This window comes from Polistes dominula, unplaced genomic scaffold (genome assembly GCF_049000335.1).
Source record: "Polistes dominula isolate Pdom_NZ unplaced genomic scaffold, Pdom_raw_medaka contig_79, whole genome shotgun sequence".
NCBI lineage: Eukaryota > Metazoa > Arthropoda > Insecta > Hymenoptera > Vespidae > Polistes > Polistes dominula.
In genome coordinates, this window is record NW_028300916.1 from 3402693 (window position 1) to 3419772 (window position 17080).

General features: G+C 29.0%; 4 protein-coding genes across 10 annotated transcripts; 2 read left to right on the top strand and 2 right to left on the bottom strand.

The window, feature by feature from the left end:
• Positions 1 to 106: 106 nt before the first annotated feature.
• LOC107074347 (NECAP-like protein CG9132) lies at positions 107 to 3533 on the top strand. Of its 3 annotated transcripts, none has more exons than XM_015335701.2 (4): positions 107 to 243; positions 969 to 1258; positions 1654 to 2050; positions 2130 to 3533. In XM_015335701.2, exons 2-4 carry the CDS (start codon positions 1173 to 1175, stop codon positions 2382 to 2384), a joined length of 738 nt encoding a protein of 245 aa, XP_015191187.1. In that variant the 5' UTR covers positions 107 to 243; positions 969 to 1172; the 3' UTR covers positions 2385 to 3533. The 3 variants fall into 3 exon arrangements, with proteins under 3 accessions (XP_015191187.1, XP_015191186.1, XP_015191185.1); XM_015335700.2 differs by lacking the exon at positions 107 to 243 and adding an exon at positions 380 to 517; XM_015335699.2 differs by lacking the exon at positions 107 to 243 and adding an exon at positions 669 to 816.
• LOC107074345 (uncharacterized) lies at positions 3464 to 6487 on the bottom strand. The gene is made up of 5 exons (XM_015335697.2): positions 6016 to 6487; positions 4914 to 5211; positions 4565 to 4825; positions 4244 to 4396; positions 3464 to 3809 (listed from the first exon to the last, which is right to left on the bottom strand). Exons 1-5 carry the CDS (start codon positions 6297 to 6299, stop codon positions 3648 to 3650), a joined length of 1158 nt encoding a protein of 385 aa, XP_015191183.1. The 5' UTR covers positions 6300 to 6487; the 3' UTR covers positions 3464 to 3647.
• Positions 6488 to 6640: 153 nt separating this feature from the next.
• On the top strand, positions 6641 to 10957 carry Wdr24 (WD repeat domain 24). Of its 5 annotated transcripts, none has more exons than XR_016176014.1 (13): positions 6641 to 6978; positions 7081 to 7197; positions 7275 to 7497; positions 7655 to 7868; positions 7954 to 8202; positions 8287 to 8447; positions 8511 to 8694; positions 8822 to 8975; positions 9063 to 9189; positions 9285 to 9786; positions 9870 to 10039; positions 10114 to 10274; positions 10664 to 10957. XR_016176014.1 is itself a non-coding variant. In XM_015336025.2 (13 exons), the coding sequence occupies exons 1-12, from the start codon at positions 6882 to 6884 to the stop codon at positions 10240 to 10242; spliced, it is 2319 nt and encodes a 772-aa protein (XP_015191511.1). In that variant the 5' UTR covers positions 6641 to 6881; the 3' UTR covers positions 10243 to 10274; positions 10664 to 10957. The 5 variants fall into 5 exon arrangements, 4 of the variants coding, with proteins under 4 accessions (XP_015191511.1, XP_015191513.1, XP_015191510.1 ...); XM_015336025.2 differs by having other exon boundaries at positions 9870 to 10031; XM_015336027.2 differs by having other exon boundaries at positions 10114 to 10957.
• A 398-nt stretch (positions 10958 to 11355) lies between these two features.
• Positions 11356 to 16982, bottom strand: eRF3 (eukaryotic translation release factor 3). Its single transcript, XM_015336002.2, has 7 exons — positions 16380 to 16982; positions 15253 to 15440; positions 14978 to 15098; positions 14416 to 14878; positions 14023 to 14329; positions 13500 to 13932; positions 11356 to 13409 (listed from the first exon to the last, which is right to left on the bottom strand). Exons 1-7 carry the CDS (start codon positions 16621 to 16623, stop codon positions 13366 to 13368), a joined length of 1800 nt encoding a protein of 599 aa, XP_015191488.1. The 5' UTR covers positions 16624 to 16982; the 3' UTR covers positions 11356 to 13365.
• Between the last annotated feature and the right edge of the window lie 98 nt (positions 16983 to 17080).

Consider the following 17080-nt stretch of genomic DNA (forward strand, 5'->3'; position numbering starts at 1 on the left):
AAAAGATCCTGTTTAAAGAATCGTGGTTAAGATATGTCAGAAATTTGGACAGTCACTCCACATCTGTTCCGCGTTTGGACGTGAAAACAGCGATCACACGTCGAATCACGAGCAGTCACTGCCAGGCGGCTGTAGCCGCGTCGATTCTTCAAAACAGCTGAGCAACCAACAAACGAGACGCTATCTTATACCAAAACATATAACTAAACAGTCACAAAAGGTGTTATCAATGTAGTATGTAATGTGAGTTGTACGAATGAGTTTTTCTTTATAAACATTGATACAATTTTTTAAATGATTTCTTTTCGATCTACTTTCTTCTATTAAAATAATCGAACAAATGTTCTCTTTTTGCTTAAAGTATTGACAAAAATTAGAAACATTGAAATAAGTATTCAAGTTATACGTTGACTTATTCGACGACAGAGTCAAATTAGAGTCGCTAGTGTCGTTGTTAGATGTCATTTGAGAATGTCCCTTAAATTATCTTTCTTCAAATAATTTTAAGTATAAAAAGGTATAAGATACTTTTACATATATTATCTTACTCGATACATCCTCTGGGATATCATTTGTTAAAATCTTTTACTATAAACTAGATAATTCAAAATATATTACAAAATATTAATACTTCATTTACGTGTGTAGTACATTAATATCAGCAATATTGAAATGCAATGAATGAAATGTTCTAATCATTGACATATATAAAATATTCATTTATTTGACAACACTTGTTATATATTTATATATTTAATGTCAAGAACGTTATATCAAGGTAGTTGTCTAATCTATTACCGTTACGTGTAGTTCTTGGTATGTATCATAATAATATTTTCCAATTTTATTTAAAAACCCGTTATCATTTTTTAATTACTTATGACATTTATAGAATTTAAAAAGAATTATATATAAAATGTAATATAAATGAAACATTAAATTAATTGACGAAAATATTTCTTGTCTAGAATATAAGGGACAAACTATTATCTCTTCTAAAATAATCTGTGGTGAACGGATGATGTCTGGGGATTGGAGGCGTGACTTGAGATAGAGTTATCAAATCACGGCAAAGATTCGTGAGAAAACATAAACGAATTTTCAAATCATACGACGACATAAAACTAGTTGTCAGTTTTACGTGCATCACATCTGTTAAACTCGAAATAAGAATGGAGACATATGAAAGTGTTTTACTTGTTAAATCGGAAGTATTTGTGTTTAAAATACCACCAAGGTCAACTAATAGAGGTTATCGGTAAGAAGAAATTATTTTAACCAAGTATTCGATCTGACATATAACTGTTCTAATTTTATATCTTTTTAACGATTTAAATCTATTTATTGTTGCCTTCATTATTGACATTGTCATATGTACATTTGAAAAAAGCTTTATTATCAAAATAATATATATTTCTTATTTTTATTTTTCAATGTTAAATTCAATGGAATAGTTTTATGTTAAAAATTGATATCTGTATCATGTGCGTGTAACATTAACATATTTTATTGCAATTTCACTGTTTCATTTGTTTAAGAATTGACATTTACATTGTTGAATATTTGTTAACAAATTACAGTTTTATATAAACTTTGTATCTATATACACGTATAATTGTGCATAAATATAATTCATACACTTCTTATTCATAGAGCAGCTGATTGGAATCTACAAGAACCTTCATGGACAGGACGAATGAGATTAGTATCTCAGGGAGATTCTATTGCTATAAAACTGGAAGATAAAATTACGGGTGAATTATTTGCTAAATGTCCAATCGAACAATATCCTGGAATAGCGGTTGAACCAGTCACAGATTCTTCTAGATACTTTGTGCTAAGAATTCAAAATGACAATGGACGATCTGCTTTCATTGGAGTTGGTTTTTTAGACAGATCAGATAGTTTTGATTTAAATGTTGCTCTACAGGATCATTTTAAGTGGCTTAAAAATCGTGATCAGATAGAGAAAGAGAAAGAAACACCTAAACAAGAATTGGATCTTCGATTTAAGGAAGGAGAAACTATCAAAATTAATATGAAGATAACTGTAAGAATATTTGAATACTTCTTTAGTCTTCTGTAGTAATGAAAATAATAACGCGAATTTAATATATTTTGTTACTTAGAAAAAAGATGGCAGCGAAGTTGTATCGAAATCAAAACAACGACCTAATTTAGGTGTTGGTTTGCCACCTCCACCAGGTGGTGTCAAAATTGCTCCACCACCTGCTAAAACTCCAACTTCGTCCCCAGCTCATAAATCAGCTCCAAATCCAAATCAAGGATCAACGGGTTCAGAATGGGGTGAGTTTGCTAGTGCATCTCAACAATCGTCAGGACCTAGTACAACTGTAGCAAATGCCAGTTGGGTACAATTTTAATTGGGTCAAAAATATATCATTGATAGCATATGCTATTTAATACATGCACAAATGTACAAAGTTACATTTGCATGTGTTCTTAAATATATCTACGTTGTTATCTTTTAAGGGATAGATTTAACGCAAATCAAGGATGCATCTATGTATGATGTATAAATGAATTCTATATGATTTTGATATCAGTACTTAATTGTATAAGATTTTATTTGCTTTAATTACAACATTAACATCAACCAAACAACAGCAACAATAAAATCTTGTTGTTTGTTTTATTTGATTTTTTGTTTTATTTATACTTTATACTTTATCGTTATTAAACAAATCATTACATATGTCTCATCTCATAGATGCATTCTTTGTAGTCCTTGAAAGAGTACAGATAATTCACAATAAATATTGTGTCCAAGTCTCTGATGTTTGTATATAATATGAAAACTAAAGAGCCTAATATTTCAGTATGCCTTAAGCTTTGTGAGACATTATACTTCTAAAAACAATTACTTATGAGTCACTCAAATTATGTTGTACATATGATTAGGTGTGCAGAATTTTTTAATATAGATCTTTCATCATACTATAAAGATTAACAGTATGTAAACATTATCATTTCTTTTAAGAGTAGAATTGTGGTAAACATTCAGATGTATTATATAATCTAAATTAACTTAACTTAAAACTTTATTAAAATGTGATGGAAAATATGTACTTGTACGACAAGTACTTGTAAAGATGTAATGAAATGTTGAAAGTAGTAATGTTCCCTAAAATTGATTCTAAATATGTTAAAAAAAAAAAAAAAAAGAATAAACATTTTTGTTTATAAATGTCAAAAATAATTAAAAAAAAAAAATAAACAGACATATAATAAATTTTTTCCTGTATATAATACATATGGAATATAAATTTGTAGATGTCTTCAAAAATGTTTAACAAAAGATTTAATTGTATGTTTTAGCACTATATGTATTATAATTGAATCATTGCCATTCCAGGATTTGCATTTTTTTAAAAATAGATCATTCTAGGTGTATAGGATCAATGTGTATAATGAAGGTTTATTAATTTAATTAATGCAAAAATTGCCAACGTGTACTATGGTGTATATTTTTATCTGTAGATATAATAAACCACGTAACCACTAGTGCATTTAAATAACTATAACAAATCATAATTATAAATAATGCTCCAAAAAATCATGTTGTTATAACAGTTCAGAACTTGCTCCATTAGATTTCATAAATTTGAATTTTAATTCGAATTGCATCAAGAACGTTTATTATTACGTGCAACATTAAGTCGCAAACTACGCATAGCCATCGCACGACTAAAATGACGTTGAACTGGACGTTGTAGTTGTCCAGTAACCAAAGTGGAATCTTCGTCACATTCCACGCTACTCAAAACAACTAACAATACACCTAGCACCTGATGTAAACATATATTACATAGTAAGTTATATTTTGAAAAGCCTTATACATATATATATATAATATGAATACAAGTAAATTACAGTTATTAATTCAGTGTTTCTTAAACTAAAATTTAAGCAAACTCTGTGTATTAGTAAGGTTGTGATTAAATAGCAAAACTAATTGTTTTTCATTGATAGTTTAAATATTATTTTTGAGTTAAATTTATATAAATGGTTGACGACAATTAACTTCTATTAATGATTACAATTTGTTGTATGCACATATTCTATTCTTCTTTTGTAAAAAAAAAAAAAAAAAAAGATATATATACATATCTTTTTTACAAAAGTTTGTAAAAATAACAGTTAAATGTTCGATAATGTTTAAGAATCGCTGTATTAATATTCGTTTTTAAAATTAAGATTACATAATAATTTAAATACATACCAAGCATATAATAATTAAAAGAGTGTAGATATGTATACTAGGACCAGGCAATGATTCCACTTCTTTTAAAGCTTTTGCAGCATCAGAAAGATTAGGTTTCAATTCTAAAGCATGCCGCAAATGGACAGCAGCTTCTTGGTAGTGACCATATGCCTAAATAAATGGTATATGCTTACATTAATAATTATAAAATAAAGTACATATATATATATATAACTTTAAAACGAATGCACAATAGACTATTTTCCAAAAGTAAAGAAAAATAGAAAAAGATGTTATAAAATATGTAACTATAGGCCTATGTAAGTGACGTAAATTCACCGATAATATTTGTCCAAGTGTTAAGTATTGTTCCCATGCATTGCGATCTGGAGGTTGTAATGCTAAAGAACGCATTGCTAAATAATTTGCATCATCTAAATATCGTAAAACCAACAATACTCTTGCTAAATTTAATAACACTTCTGCATTATGTGGTGAAACTGCAAGAGCTCTTCGAAAACATTCAATTGATCTTTGCGCATCTCCTTTTATTCTCCAAAAATTTCCAATTTGATTATATAACTGAACAGATTTGGGTTTCTATAGAAAACAAAAGCAATGATAGATAAATAAATGTATTTATGTTGAATGTGTACATAGTAAAATAACACAATTAAGTAAAACATACCTCTCGTTTTGCTTTTTTTAAACGCCTCTCTAATAAGTCAACATCTATAGCTTTACCATTATTCTTTTTAAACATGAGTGCAACATTAGGCTCTGGTACCAATGGATGATTATTTCTATTTGCAACACCGGTGAGATTGTCATAATATGTATAGTTAACTGGTTTCCCACAATCAAGAATTACATCTTCACATTGCTGATCGGGCGTACATATCACTTGGTCACTCAATACTTGCGGTGATAATGGATATGGTTCCGTAGAATTTGGTGCATCCGTCAATGCATATGACATGAATCGTCTGCCAAGGGGACGAAAGTTAGGGCTCTTTTAACGCTGAAAGAACAGCAAGCCACACACAAACACTAACTACGGGAAGAAAAAGAAAATTACATCAGATACATTGGTAATGCTTCTGCAATAAAAATATAGTTACATAAACATTCACAGGATATTGTATAACAAAAATTATAAGTATGTATGTGTGTGTGCACATTCAAAAACTTGATGTTATTGACTCGTCATATTGTAACAATATGTACATTAACATATATTACAGATTTATTTTGCACTACAGTATTAACAAAAATTATATATGTCTTTAATAACATCCATAAACTATAACACGAAAATTAATGGAAATAAAGCAAAGCTAGAATTTAAATTATATTCTGTTTTGTTACCTCCAATTTATCCCAGTTGTTAGTTAAAGTTAATCGTTAAGCAGAATAACAAAAAAGAGAGAGAAAAAGAAAAGTAGATAAATAGACATTAAAATGCATACAAACATACAACTAAGAATAATAGTATATAAAACGTATGTATAGTGTAATGGATATGAATTATAATTTAAAATTTAAACAGAGGATCGGGATAAGAATAAATTGAAATTATCGCGTAGATGCAATTTATGCTAATAATTATTCTTACTTACAACTATTCTAATTGAATAAGAAATGATTGATTAAATATGTGCAGTAATAATATGCAATTTACTGTTAAATACTCAATACACATTCATCGTTGAATGCATGCATTGAAAAAACATGCACATACAGATTCTTACCAATCATTTATTAATCATGAATTTATTTAATATTCTTACCGATCTTGGCTGCCTGAACCAAAACTTTTGCACTCGTAATAAACCTGTACTTTATCAAGCTTCTCTGATGCTGCTGTTTTACTCCATCCTTGTCCATTGCCTATACTGCTTGCAAGTATATCAAAAATAGGATCATCTTCGACAGTGCTTACAAGTTCTGTTGCTTTAACAACTTTATCTACGTTAAGTCTCCAAGAAGTTCTAGAATTTGTTAAATTTGCCTGAAGTACCAGGAGGCAAAATAAACAACCAAACATGCGCCCATCGAACCATACATCATACATTTTCACCTTCCTTATTATTTTTCTAAAGAAAATTAAAATACGTTGATCGGATTATTAGATAAGAAGATCTGTCAATGAAAAAGAAAATTAATATTATTTTTAATATTCCTTCACACAACACGTTGAAGTCTGTCAAAACACAGAAAATTTCTAAAATTTCTAAGAAATGAAGATATCGGTTGTTTTATCAACCATGCGCGAACATTTCAGTATTGCAACCCAATAAAAACAAACATTCAATGCACTTTTATTATTGGCAGATTTACAATTATTTTTAGAAATATATTTGATTATATAAATTAATTTTATTTATGTAATTATGAATAAAAATTAATTGAAAATAAAAGAAGTAAAACGAATAATCAAAAAGTGGTATTGTGTTATGACGACAGAAAACTATTCAAAAATTCGCCATCAATTTTATAACGTTGACAAGATTGTCATAGTTATGCAGTTACAATGATTTCACGCTAATGTTTATGTTGACATTTTTTCGCCATTCATAAATTTCAACGAAGAAATGATAGACGAAAAATGATATTTATTTTTATTAGTTGACATTTAATATAATAAGGCTCCAGTATGACGTCCAAAACTGTGTGCATTACTCAAGAGGGTCCAGCTAATGCTTTAGCTCTTAATAAAGATAATAGTCAAGTTGTCATAGCTGGACGTAATGGTAATATTTTCTTAATTATTTATATATATATATATATATTTATTTATTTTTTATTATAATATTAATTGTCGTCATTTTATAATCATTAATTTTTCATTCTAGTATTCAAAATATTTACATTAATGGAAGACAGGTTTGAAGAATCATGCAATTTGAGAGTTGGAAAAAATTTAAACTTGAATTTTTCATGTAATGACGTTGCATGGAACCTTATTGATGGTATAATATTTAATTCACTATAATTTTTGTTAACAAATAGCATTTATAACATACTATATAATTTGTATTATTTTAAGATCATATTCTGGCAACAGCCGCTACTAATGGTGCAGTAGTTGTATGGAATTTAAATAAATCTTCAAGATCAAAACAAGAACATGTTTTCATTGATCATAAAAGAACTGTCAATAAAGTTAGCTTTCATATGACAGAACCTATGTGGCTAATATCTGGTTCACAGGATGGAACTATGAAATGTTTTGATTTACGTATAAAAGAAGCTACAAAAACATTTTATAGGTAAAATACAAACCTTTACTTTTACATTTGACAGGGTTGGAAGAATATATAATTTGTTTATTTTATTATGAATAAACTTTATTTATTTATAAAGTAAAAATTCTTACTGACCCTGTCAGTGATAAATTGCAGCTATTGTAAAGCTTTGAAATCTTAGTAATACGGAGTCTGTACGAGATGTTCAATTCTGTCCTCATCAACCACATACTTTTGCTGCTGTTTCTGAAAATGGCCATGTTCAACAGTGGGATTTGCGAAAACATGATCGCTATTTTCAACATTTTACTGCACACAGTGGACCAATATTTGCTTGCGATTGGCATCCTGAAACTAATTGGCTAGCAACAGCATCTAGAGATAAAACTATAAAGGTTCTTACTTTTCTATCAAAAATAAAATAAATTATATTAAAATTTTATTAATTAATTGTTTGTATTTTCTGTCATGTTATAATAGGTTTGGGATTTATCTGTAAAACCAAGTTGTGATTATACTATACATACGATAGCTTCAGTAGGAAGAATAAAATGGAGACCTCAGAGAAAATATCATATAGCAAGTTGTGCTTTAGTTGTAGATTGTAGTATAAATGTATGGGACATTCAACGGCCATATATTCCATTTGCTAGTTTTAATGAACATAAAGATGTTCCTACTGGTGTAGCGTGGAGAGGAAATCCACAATCATTCCTATCAACAAGCAGGGTAATGTTAATACTTTTTTTCCTTTGTTTTTTTTTCTATATTTTTATTCATAATTAGAAAATAATTAAATATTTTTATAATCAGGATTGCACTTTATATCATCACGTATTCAAAGATGCTTCTAGACCAGCTAGTAAAGCGAATCCGCAAGGCATTGCTTTAAGTCCCATCGGTGATGTTGCTTATGCCTGCAAAGTAAATGTAAATATGCCTAGTACAGTCAAGCAATTAACTAATATAATAAGGTTTGTATATTTTAATATTTTACGTTTTTTATTATTTATTAATATATACATATTTATCAATAGAAAAACACCAGCGTCGAATGATACATTCTGTATGGCTTCAAGTGTGATGCACAGATTTGTTGTAAATATACCACGTGATCCAACTTGGTTTAAGATATGTGCCGAAGGTTACATACTTACTGGAAAATTAAAAGATATTTGTGATCATAATGCTGCTGTTGCCAGCAATGCAGGTAGAAATGATGTAAGCTTATATTTATAATAAAAACAACTATATAATTTCCCTTTTAGTTTAGTTTAAATAATAAATTAAGTAAAATAACATTTGATTAAAGCTGAAAGAATAATTTCCAATAACAATATGTTTTTAGGTAAGCATTGTTTGGAATATTATAAAAACATTATATACAAATCCATTAGGTGCAATTTTAAAAACTCCTCCAACTGTTTCCAAGGAAGATATAGTAAACACATTAAATTTAGGACAAATGGTAAAAGTATCTGCTCTTGATCAGTCAAATCCAGGTAAGGATTGTATTAGTTATAGGCATGATTATTCTGTTAAGTCAAAATTATTTTCGTTTGCATAATATATTTTATAATTTGTTTAAGGACATGAAAATGATATCAAATCTTTGCAAGGAGAAGCACCTACTAGTGCGACGAGTGGTGGTGACGATGAAACTGAAACAGACGATACACCAGAAAATTTAAACTTTATAAGTAGCATATTACCGAGGTAATACTTAATTGATAATATTAATAATATAAGAGACTTTAATTTGTCGATATAGCACCTTTTTAGTGTAGCTACACATCCTAAAAGAAACAAAGTTACAGGAAGTCCTTTTTGGGACATAAAGGTCAACCTAAAGGAGATTTTCTATTTGGGGATAGCGAATTTGAACCAATTAGTACAGATTACAGTACTGGATATATTCAAAATATGATAAATGATGACAGTGATTGGACATTGCCTAAAGAAGCATTCCCTTTAAGACATGAAATAAAAGATCGATCTCCGCCACCAGAACAATTTCCTAATCATTCTCCAGAGATCAATGATGATTCTGTTTCTGTAATGGTTGATGATCAGCCATGTCAATTAATAGTAACAGCTATACCAAAACCATCATTTTGGGATCCTACACATTTGATTGAAGAAGCGTTAAAACATCATGCAGCACTTAGGGATATTCAAACTTCTGCATCTGTTCTTATTGCTTTGGGTGAAAAAAGAAAAGGTTTAAATATTGACATACCAATTCAGGAACATTGGCTATTAGAATATATAGACTTATTGGGAAGATTTAAACTTTGGAATGTGACTACACAGGTTTGTAATAGACAACTAAATTTAACATTTTTTTGCTTTAAAGCATATCAATAAATTTGTTTGTCTGTATTAATATCTTATAGATAATACAGTCAGCATGGATTCCATCTATTGCACAATTAAATCAACAATCAACAACTATACATGCATGTTGTTTAACATGTACTAAACCTTTACAACGAGCAGCGTGGTTGTGTGATCGTTGTCATTCATCCAAACATGCTCTTTGTTCTATTTGCCATCAAGTAATACAGTACATATTAATTTCAACAGTTGATACAATTATTATTGAATGACTGCTGAAAATAATAATTATTTTAATTATAGGTTGTTAGAGGATTATACGCATGGTGTCAAGGTTGCACACATGGAGGACATGTGATGCATTTGAAGGAATGGTTTCGTAGTAATCGTCAATGTCCTACCGGTTGTGGTCACGTTTGTGAATATATTTAAATATATCACAATCTTTAGAGAGGGGAATGAAGGTATTAAAGTATAATAATAAAGAGTGTGTAAAAGTAAGGCAATATATTATACAGAATATTGGCATGAGTACACGTTCTTGTGCATAAATTTGTAAACAATCTGTTAATTATTAATGATCGAAAAATAAGTAACAAAGATTCATTATCATATACATAAGAGAATGATGTGATTCTATTTTTTTTTAGCATATAAAATAATTTGGTGAATAAAACACTTTAACTATATATAAATATATTTAGTAACTTCTCTTTATGATATGGGTCTTTTTCATTGGCAGGAATTAAGTTCATTTAACATAGCATTAAAATTTTGTTTTCATAATTTTCTTACAATTACGCATAGTTATCTCTATCGTAAAAACATTAATATATCTATTTATTATCTCTAGAAGCATATAGCTCATGGAGGTAGATCCTCCTTAGGACTCACCAATTGCTTTGTAGACGGGATCATGACATTATCTTCCAACTTCATGTGTTGTTCAATCTGTCGTTGATGTTGCAAGGTACATAAAATCAAATTTCTTTATGTAAGTTTAATGATATTTTGACAATGTTTTTTTTGTTTTTATAAAAATGAGATATTCTTTCAAATCTTCTAAGCTCTTTTTTTTAGAAGAAATAATAGTAGAGATAGTTAATTTGTATTCGGTACAATAAATCCTATATAATATGGAATTAAATTCATTTTTGTATTGAAATTAAATTAACAATTATTTTTATATATATAAAAAAAAAAATGTCGCATTTAGATGAAATAAAATGATAGAAAAATAATAATTTGTTATTTAAATATTACGTTATCTAATATGACATTATATTTGTATTGTTTTTTTTTTTTTAAATCTTGTTCTTATTTAATCATAATTATAAAATTAAAGACAAGAGTATATAATGTAATTTATTATATTTTTAATTTCACGTGTATTATCGTATTGAAACGGAGTAAGGTGCTTAAAGCATTATTAATGAATGGAACATTGTAAAATTTATAAAAAGTGACATTTGTATATGCCCTTATCGTTTATGTAAGCTTTTTTTTTAATGGAAAATCAGGTTAAAAAGTTGAAAACAAGAAGAGTGCAGCGGATACATCGGTTTTTTTTTATTAGCAAAAAATAGTAACAAATTACTTAGCAATTCTAGTTTTTCATGATCTATTCTGTTCTTGTAAGTATTGATATTTTATTAAGAAACGAATATATTTATTCGTTATAATATAATCTTTGATATAGTTTGGCAAAATAAAATATATGAATATTTTATTTTTCGAGCATATATACACATAGACACAGATAAGATCATAAAAGTATATATCATAAATTAAGATAAACTAAACGTATTTTTCATCTATAGTTTTTGTTCGTTATATATAGAATTAATTATTTATAATAAAAGCTGCCAATATGTAATTATATATATATATATATATTTATATATATATTATTTGCACTTTCACCACTCATATCATAATTATTTCGAGAAACAATAAGAAAAATAAAAAGAAAATGAAAAAAAAATAAATCATTAGTTATATTCTGACTTAGTAACTTTAAACATTATATATATATATGTTTAAACATTGTTAATAACATATATTGTTAGGCAAACCATTTCGAAGTATTCAAAAAGCAAACGGACTGTATATTGTGAAATAAATAACATGTCATATGATTCTTATAAAATCTATTATTTTCTCGATAATAATTTTCATGATCAATATTTCATGATTTAATTTATAATTGTAATTTAAAAAATTAGCTTAAACTTACAATTGTCACATATAGAGACTCATATAAAATTAAATTCACATTATTTACTATAATTGCAAGCAAGATTAAAAAGTAAGACATTTATTATTATAGTAAAATAAAATGCGTTACGATTTGACCATAACTAATAATTAAAAAATTGGAAACTGATATGTTTACAGTGGTAACAATAAAATTATTTAATAACATTTGCGAATAATAGCAAAGTAGATTGTATGCAATTAGATTATACATAATCAGACATAACTTTTTGTGTCTTTCTATTTGAAGGTGGTCTTCAAAGCATGATCTGAGCGTTTCTAAGATGTAGTAGTTATATTCTTTTATTACTTTCTTTATAAATAATATAGTAAGAATGCAATAAGGATATTTTTGCAATATTTATAGTTAAAAATTCTCAGTACTTACAAGAATATAGATAAACTATAAACTTTACGGTAGGCTCGTAACTACATAACTATATGTATAACAAATTACAATTTTTTGCTAATAATTCAAAACCTGTAAGTTTTAATTATGTTATACCGACAATCTGATATCTTTCATTCAGCATCCCACGAAAAATATCAACTTTGAGGAATATCACATATTTCCCACTCCCAAACGAAATTAACATATATGTGAGAGACCTATCAAAATTATCAGAGCAGATTTGTGTGTTGCAAATTTGTTTTTAATGACAATAAAATAAGAAACAGTATAATAATAATAATCGTAATAATAATAATATTAATTTTATAATTATAAATTGTTGTGTAACTCTAGTTTTTTTTTTATTTTTTTTTTTTATTTATTTGATAAATTTCTTTTTCACCTCTTACCACCAATTTAATAATTATTTAATAATTATTATAATGTCATCATATTTTTTATTCTTACTCTGCCATCGATATCGATTCTCTCGTTTGCTCTCAATTATGTTTTGCACCTCAGACGAATAAAAATATCGTGTTTTACATTGTCAAGAGGAAAGTCTGTTAGTATTGTATATTACTTATTCCGATGCAAGGAATAACTCTTCAGTGCCACCAACTTTCTTATCTAATAAAAGGAACACACGCTCTCGAGTCGTATTTGTTTCCTTAATTATTTTCTTTTGCGATGGAATATATTTTCCAATTTAGGTCATACTTTCCCAGCCCTGATGCCCATATCTCTGTTCATATGCACGCGCGTGTACCGTCATATGCAGAACCTTTTGCGTTAATGAGTGTATGTTACATTAGCTAACATTCGGGAATAGTCCATTATGCCGGTTTTGTTTCCTTGTATCATATCGTTTGGCTTGCATCCTTACTTCGTGATTATGAATGAACATTTTATTCCACCACTTTCAGCACCTTACCGATGGCAATTGTTTTATCTATATAATCGTATTAATATTATTATTTACTCAAATTTACTTTAGTCATTTTTTTAAATCAACTAAATAAAATATATTATATATACGTACTTTCATCTCTAAGTGTAAATCTTCCCATTTGGGCAAATAATTTGAATCTTTCCAGACATATAACTCCTGCACATTCAATTCTCATAATTGCCACTTGATCTTGCTTAACGAACCTTGGTCTTGTTTTACTTTTATCACCAGTTTTCTTATCTACCAAACAGATCAACGCCTTCACTGTCACTTCTTCTGCAGCGCAATGAATGTGCATTACCGCGCTATATCCAGCACAAATAATGCTCTTATGTTCCAGAATAACAACTTGAGCATCAAAAACTTTTCCGGTTTTAATAGGGTTGTTACTGTCACATAAAACAAATCCGGGGCTCACGTCTTCTTCTTCAATGCCTTTCAATTTGATTTTAACATTTTCTCCAGGTCCAACCGACGTAACTTCTTCATCATCTGACCATAATTGATCAACTGTTACTGCCGTCTAAAATCCATTTTACATGATTTTATTAAGAACTACATTATGAAAAAATCTAACATTAGCAAGTACAATAATAAAGAACATATTTCTTACCCTATTCGGCATAACCAATAGCGACTGGCCTTTCTTGGCTTCTCCAGCTTCAACTTTTCCCATAACAACTGTTCCCATATCTTTATATTTATCAACAATTGGCATAATAAAGGGCCCATTACTTTTACGATTAAGCGAAGGTAAGGAATCAATAAAAGGTATGAATGGAGGACCGCTATACCAATTACATAAATGTTCAGGTATAGGATCCTTAAGACCAATACCAAGTTGACCAGATACTGGCATAAATGTAAGATCCTTTGCAGGATTAAAGCCTAACTTCCGTAGATATGGCAGTATCTTATCTCTGAAATAATACGTTCTCAAGTAGATTTGTTTTCTCTAACAATATAACCAAAAATTTGTTACTTGATAAATAAAACGATAATATACCTGCATTCATTATATCTTCCCTCATCCCATTCTACTGTTGGGTCATCCATCTTATTAACTAATACAACCAAGTGTTTAACTCCTGCAGTTTTAGCCAACATAGCATGTTCTCGCGTTTGACCACCTCTGTCAAAACCTGTTTCAAATTCACCTTTTCTTGCAGATATAACTAAAACTGCTAAATCAGCTTGCGCCGCTCCACCAATCATATTGGGTACAAAGCTTTTATGTCCAGGAGCATCTAATATTGTAAAATGTTTTCTTTCGGTTTCGAAGTACGCTCTACCAACTTCTACTGTTTTTCCCTTCTCTCTTTCCTCTTGATTCGTATCCAAAGCCCAACTTAAGTACCACGTTTCTCTGCTTCGTTCTTTCGCTTCTCTTTCATATTTTTCTAAAGTACGTTTATCCACCATTCCCGTAAGCGCCATAATCTGACCACCAATTGTAGATTTTCCTGCATCTACAATTAACAATAATATATGCAATTTTATTATATAACAAAATTAGAATATCTCATCTCTCTCTCTCATCTTTAATAATAATAATTCATATTACATACCTACGTGACCTATAAAAACAACATTGACATGTTCTTTTTTGCTCTTAGTGTCTTCTGCAACTTTAACTGGCTTTTTTTTAGGTATTTTAACAACCATTTCTTCATCTTCCTCATTATCAGCCTAGATGAAAAAAACAAAGTTATGTATATATATATTGATAAGATAATGTGATAGAAATATATATTAGTCTACAATATGTTATGATTACATAATTATTTGTACGATATATAAATTTTAGGATGTTATTAATAAAAAATATAAATGTTATATTTACTTCTTCATTTTCTGGAGTTAACAAAGGATCACCATCTACGGCTGCTTCTTCCCAAGAATCCGCAGGTTGATGTTCAGGACTTGTATTTATTTGATCCGTAACATTTGGAGGTGGTGCCCCTCCTCCAGCAGGTGGTTCCTCCACTCTACTGCCAATTGGATCAGGTAGAATCGTAGGAGTAGAATTTCCTGTGTAGAAAAACATAACTTATTATATTGTTTTCTTTTAATTAGAACAATTTATGTCATCAATCATCACTATTTACGGACACTTGCATTTACACCTTACTAATAGGGATCAGACGTTTGCTCTCTAAAATCTTGTTCTGCTACTGCTTAGGTCTGTAATAAAGAATAAGACAAACAGCTGGTACAGCAAGCTGACAGATAAGAATGTTGATAGGAAAAGGAATACTTCTTCCAATGGCCAGCATCACAGAGTAGATTGAAGTACTGTTTAGAGAACAAATGTCCCTACCCTACCTAATAATAATATTTATTCATTCTACAATGATCTTCTATTGTTATTCAATAACAATTAAAAATGTAAATACTGAAATTTTGGACACGATGACTTATACAAAGCTTTAGTTCTTTTTGTAAATATTTCTCATAACGTATATAGGAAAGAACTTTGTAAACTTTGTATCATGTCAAAGTCTAAAGTAGTGCTACAATAGACGTATACATCAACAATCATTACATTCAAATTGTTTAATATTTAAATATACATCATATATTAAATTTTAATGTTAAATCTAAATTAAAAATAAATATAAATCAATCGATAAGAAATGAGATAAATTAAAAGCAAATCCAGAGTGTATTATGAACAACATTATATCTACTTTTTACTTTGCAAGCCATTTAAATTTAACAATAAACTGTTATAACTGTATATAGAAATAATATTAATTTGAAGTTTATAATCTCTGAACATGCAAGAGAATTATGAAAATGATAGAAAGTTATTATAATGATAACAGGAGATATACCAAAGGGTTAGTCATTGATACGCGGTAAAAGTAGGGCCTTATGTTAACAGGAAATAGTCCGCATATGTTTGAAAATAATGTCCCAAATTGATCGAGATAAAATAAATGAAAGGATAATAAATATTCAACTAACCATGATGTATTTCAGAAGGAATAGATGTAGTAACAGTGGTGTTTAGCACAGCAGTCACAGTACAAGGACTGACTGCTGTGGAACTATTCTGCGTTGAAGAATTTATGCAGAAAGAAGGCACGAATTCCGCAGCATTCACGTTTAAAGTTGAAAATTTGCTCTCGATGGATTTATCCTGAGCGGGCGCGATGTCTCCGTTGTCTGCCTGCTGTTCCCATGAATCTGGTGCTATACTGTTCGCCATATTTATCAATGTTTCGGCACACCCAAGTAGTGTCGTTATTCAATGTATGACACAAAGCACGCGATATTTCTCGTAGGATTCCGATTCAATCGCAAATGCAATCGGGTAAGGTTTAAAAAAATAGTTATTTCTAGTATCCGAACGCACTGTACACGCGTATCGGTACTCCGCGTGCGACCCCCGTGGTCGGTTTCGTTGCTGTACTTCGCCGGAACCACAATAATCAAAATATCAACTTCCCCTTCTCCTACCCTATATATATCTTTTTAAATAAAATATGAATTATTTATATAAAGTGTTAAAAAATCTAAGAGAATAAGTTTATAAATAATTTCTGAATAACAAACGACGACCTAATTTTAAAACCTCATTTTACAAAAATGTTTCTAGCATTGCAAATCCCGTATATGGTATGATTCACCTTTGCACCATTCACAATCTTCGCAACAGTGAAAAT

Coding starts and splice junctions, on each gene's coding strand:
- LOC107074345 (XM_015335697.2), bottom strand. CDS start 6,299: ATGTATGATGTATGGTTCGATGGGCGCATGTTTGGTTGTTTATTTTGC. Junction 4,397..4,564: donor CACTTGGACAAATATTATCG/GTGAATTTACGT, acceptor CCATTTATTTAG/GCATATGGTCACTACCAAGA. Junction 3,810..4,243: donor TTTTAATTATTATATGCTTG/GTATGTATTTAA, acceptor TGTTTACATCAG/GTGCTAGGTGTATTGTTAGT.
- eRF3 (XM_015336002.2), bottom strand. CDS start 16,623: ATGGCGAACAGTATAGCACCAGATTCATGGGAACAGCAGGCAGACAAC. Junction 13,933..14,022: donor TATTGGTTATGCCGAATAGG/GTAAGAAATATG, acceptor AATGGATTTTAG/ACGGCAGTAACAGTTGATCA. Junction 13,410..13,499: donor ATTTACACTTAGAGATGAAA/GTACGTATATAT, acceptor ACGATTATATAG/ATAAAACAATTGCCATCGGT.
- LOC107074347 (XM_015335701.2), top strand. CDS start 1,173: ATGGAGACATATGAAAGTGTTTTACTTGTTAAATCGGAAGTATTTGTG. Junction 1,259..1,653: donor TCAACTAATAGAGGTTATCG/GTAAGAAGAAAT, acceptor TCTTATTCATAG/AGCAGCTGATTGGAATCTAC. Junction 2,051..2,129: donor AAATTAATATGAAGATAACT/GTAAGAATATTT, acceptor TTTGTTACTTAG/AAAAAAGATGGCAGCGAAGT.
- Wdr24 (XM_015336024.2), top strand. CDS start 6,882: ATGACGTCCAAAACTGTGTGCATTACTCAAGAGGGTCCAGCTAATGCT. Junction 6,979..7,080: donor TGTCATAGCTGGACGTAATG/GTAATATTTTCT, acceptor TTTTCATTCTAG/TATTCAAAATATTTACATTA. Junction 9,787..9,869: donor TTTGGAATGTGACTACACAG/GTTTGTAATAGA, acceptor AATATCTTATAG/ATAATACAGTCAGCATGGAT.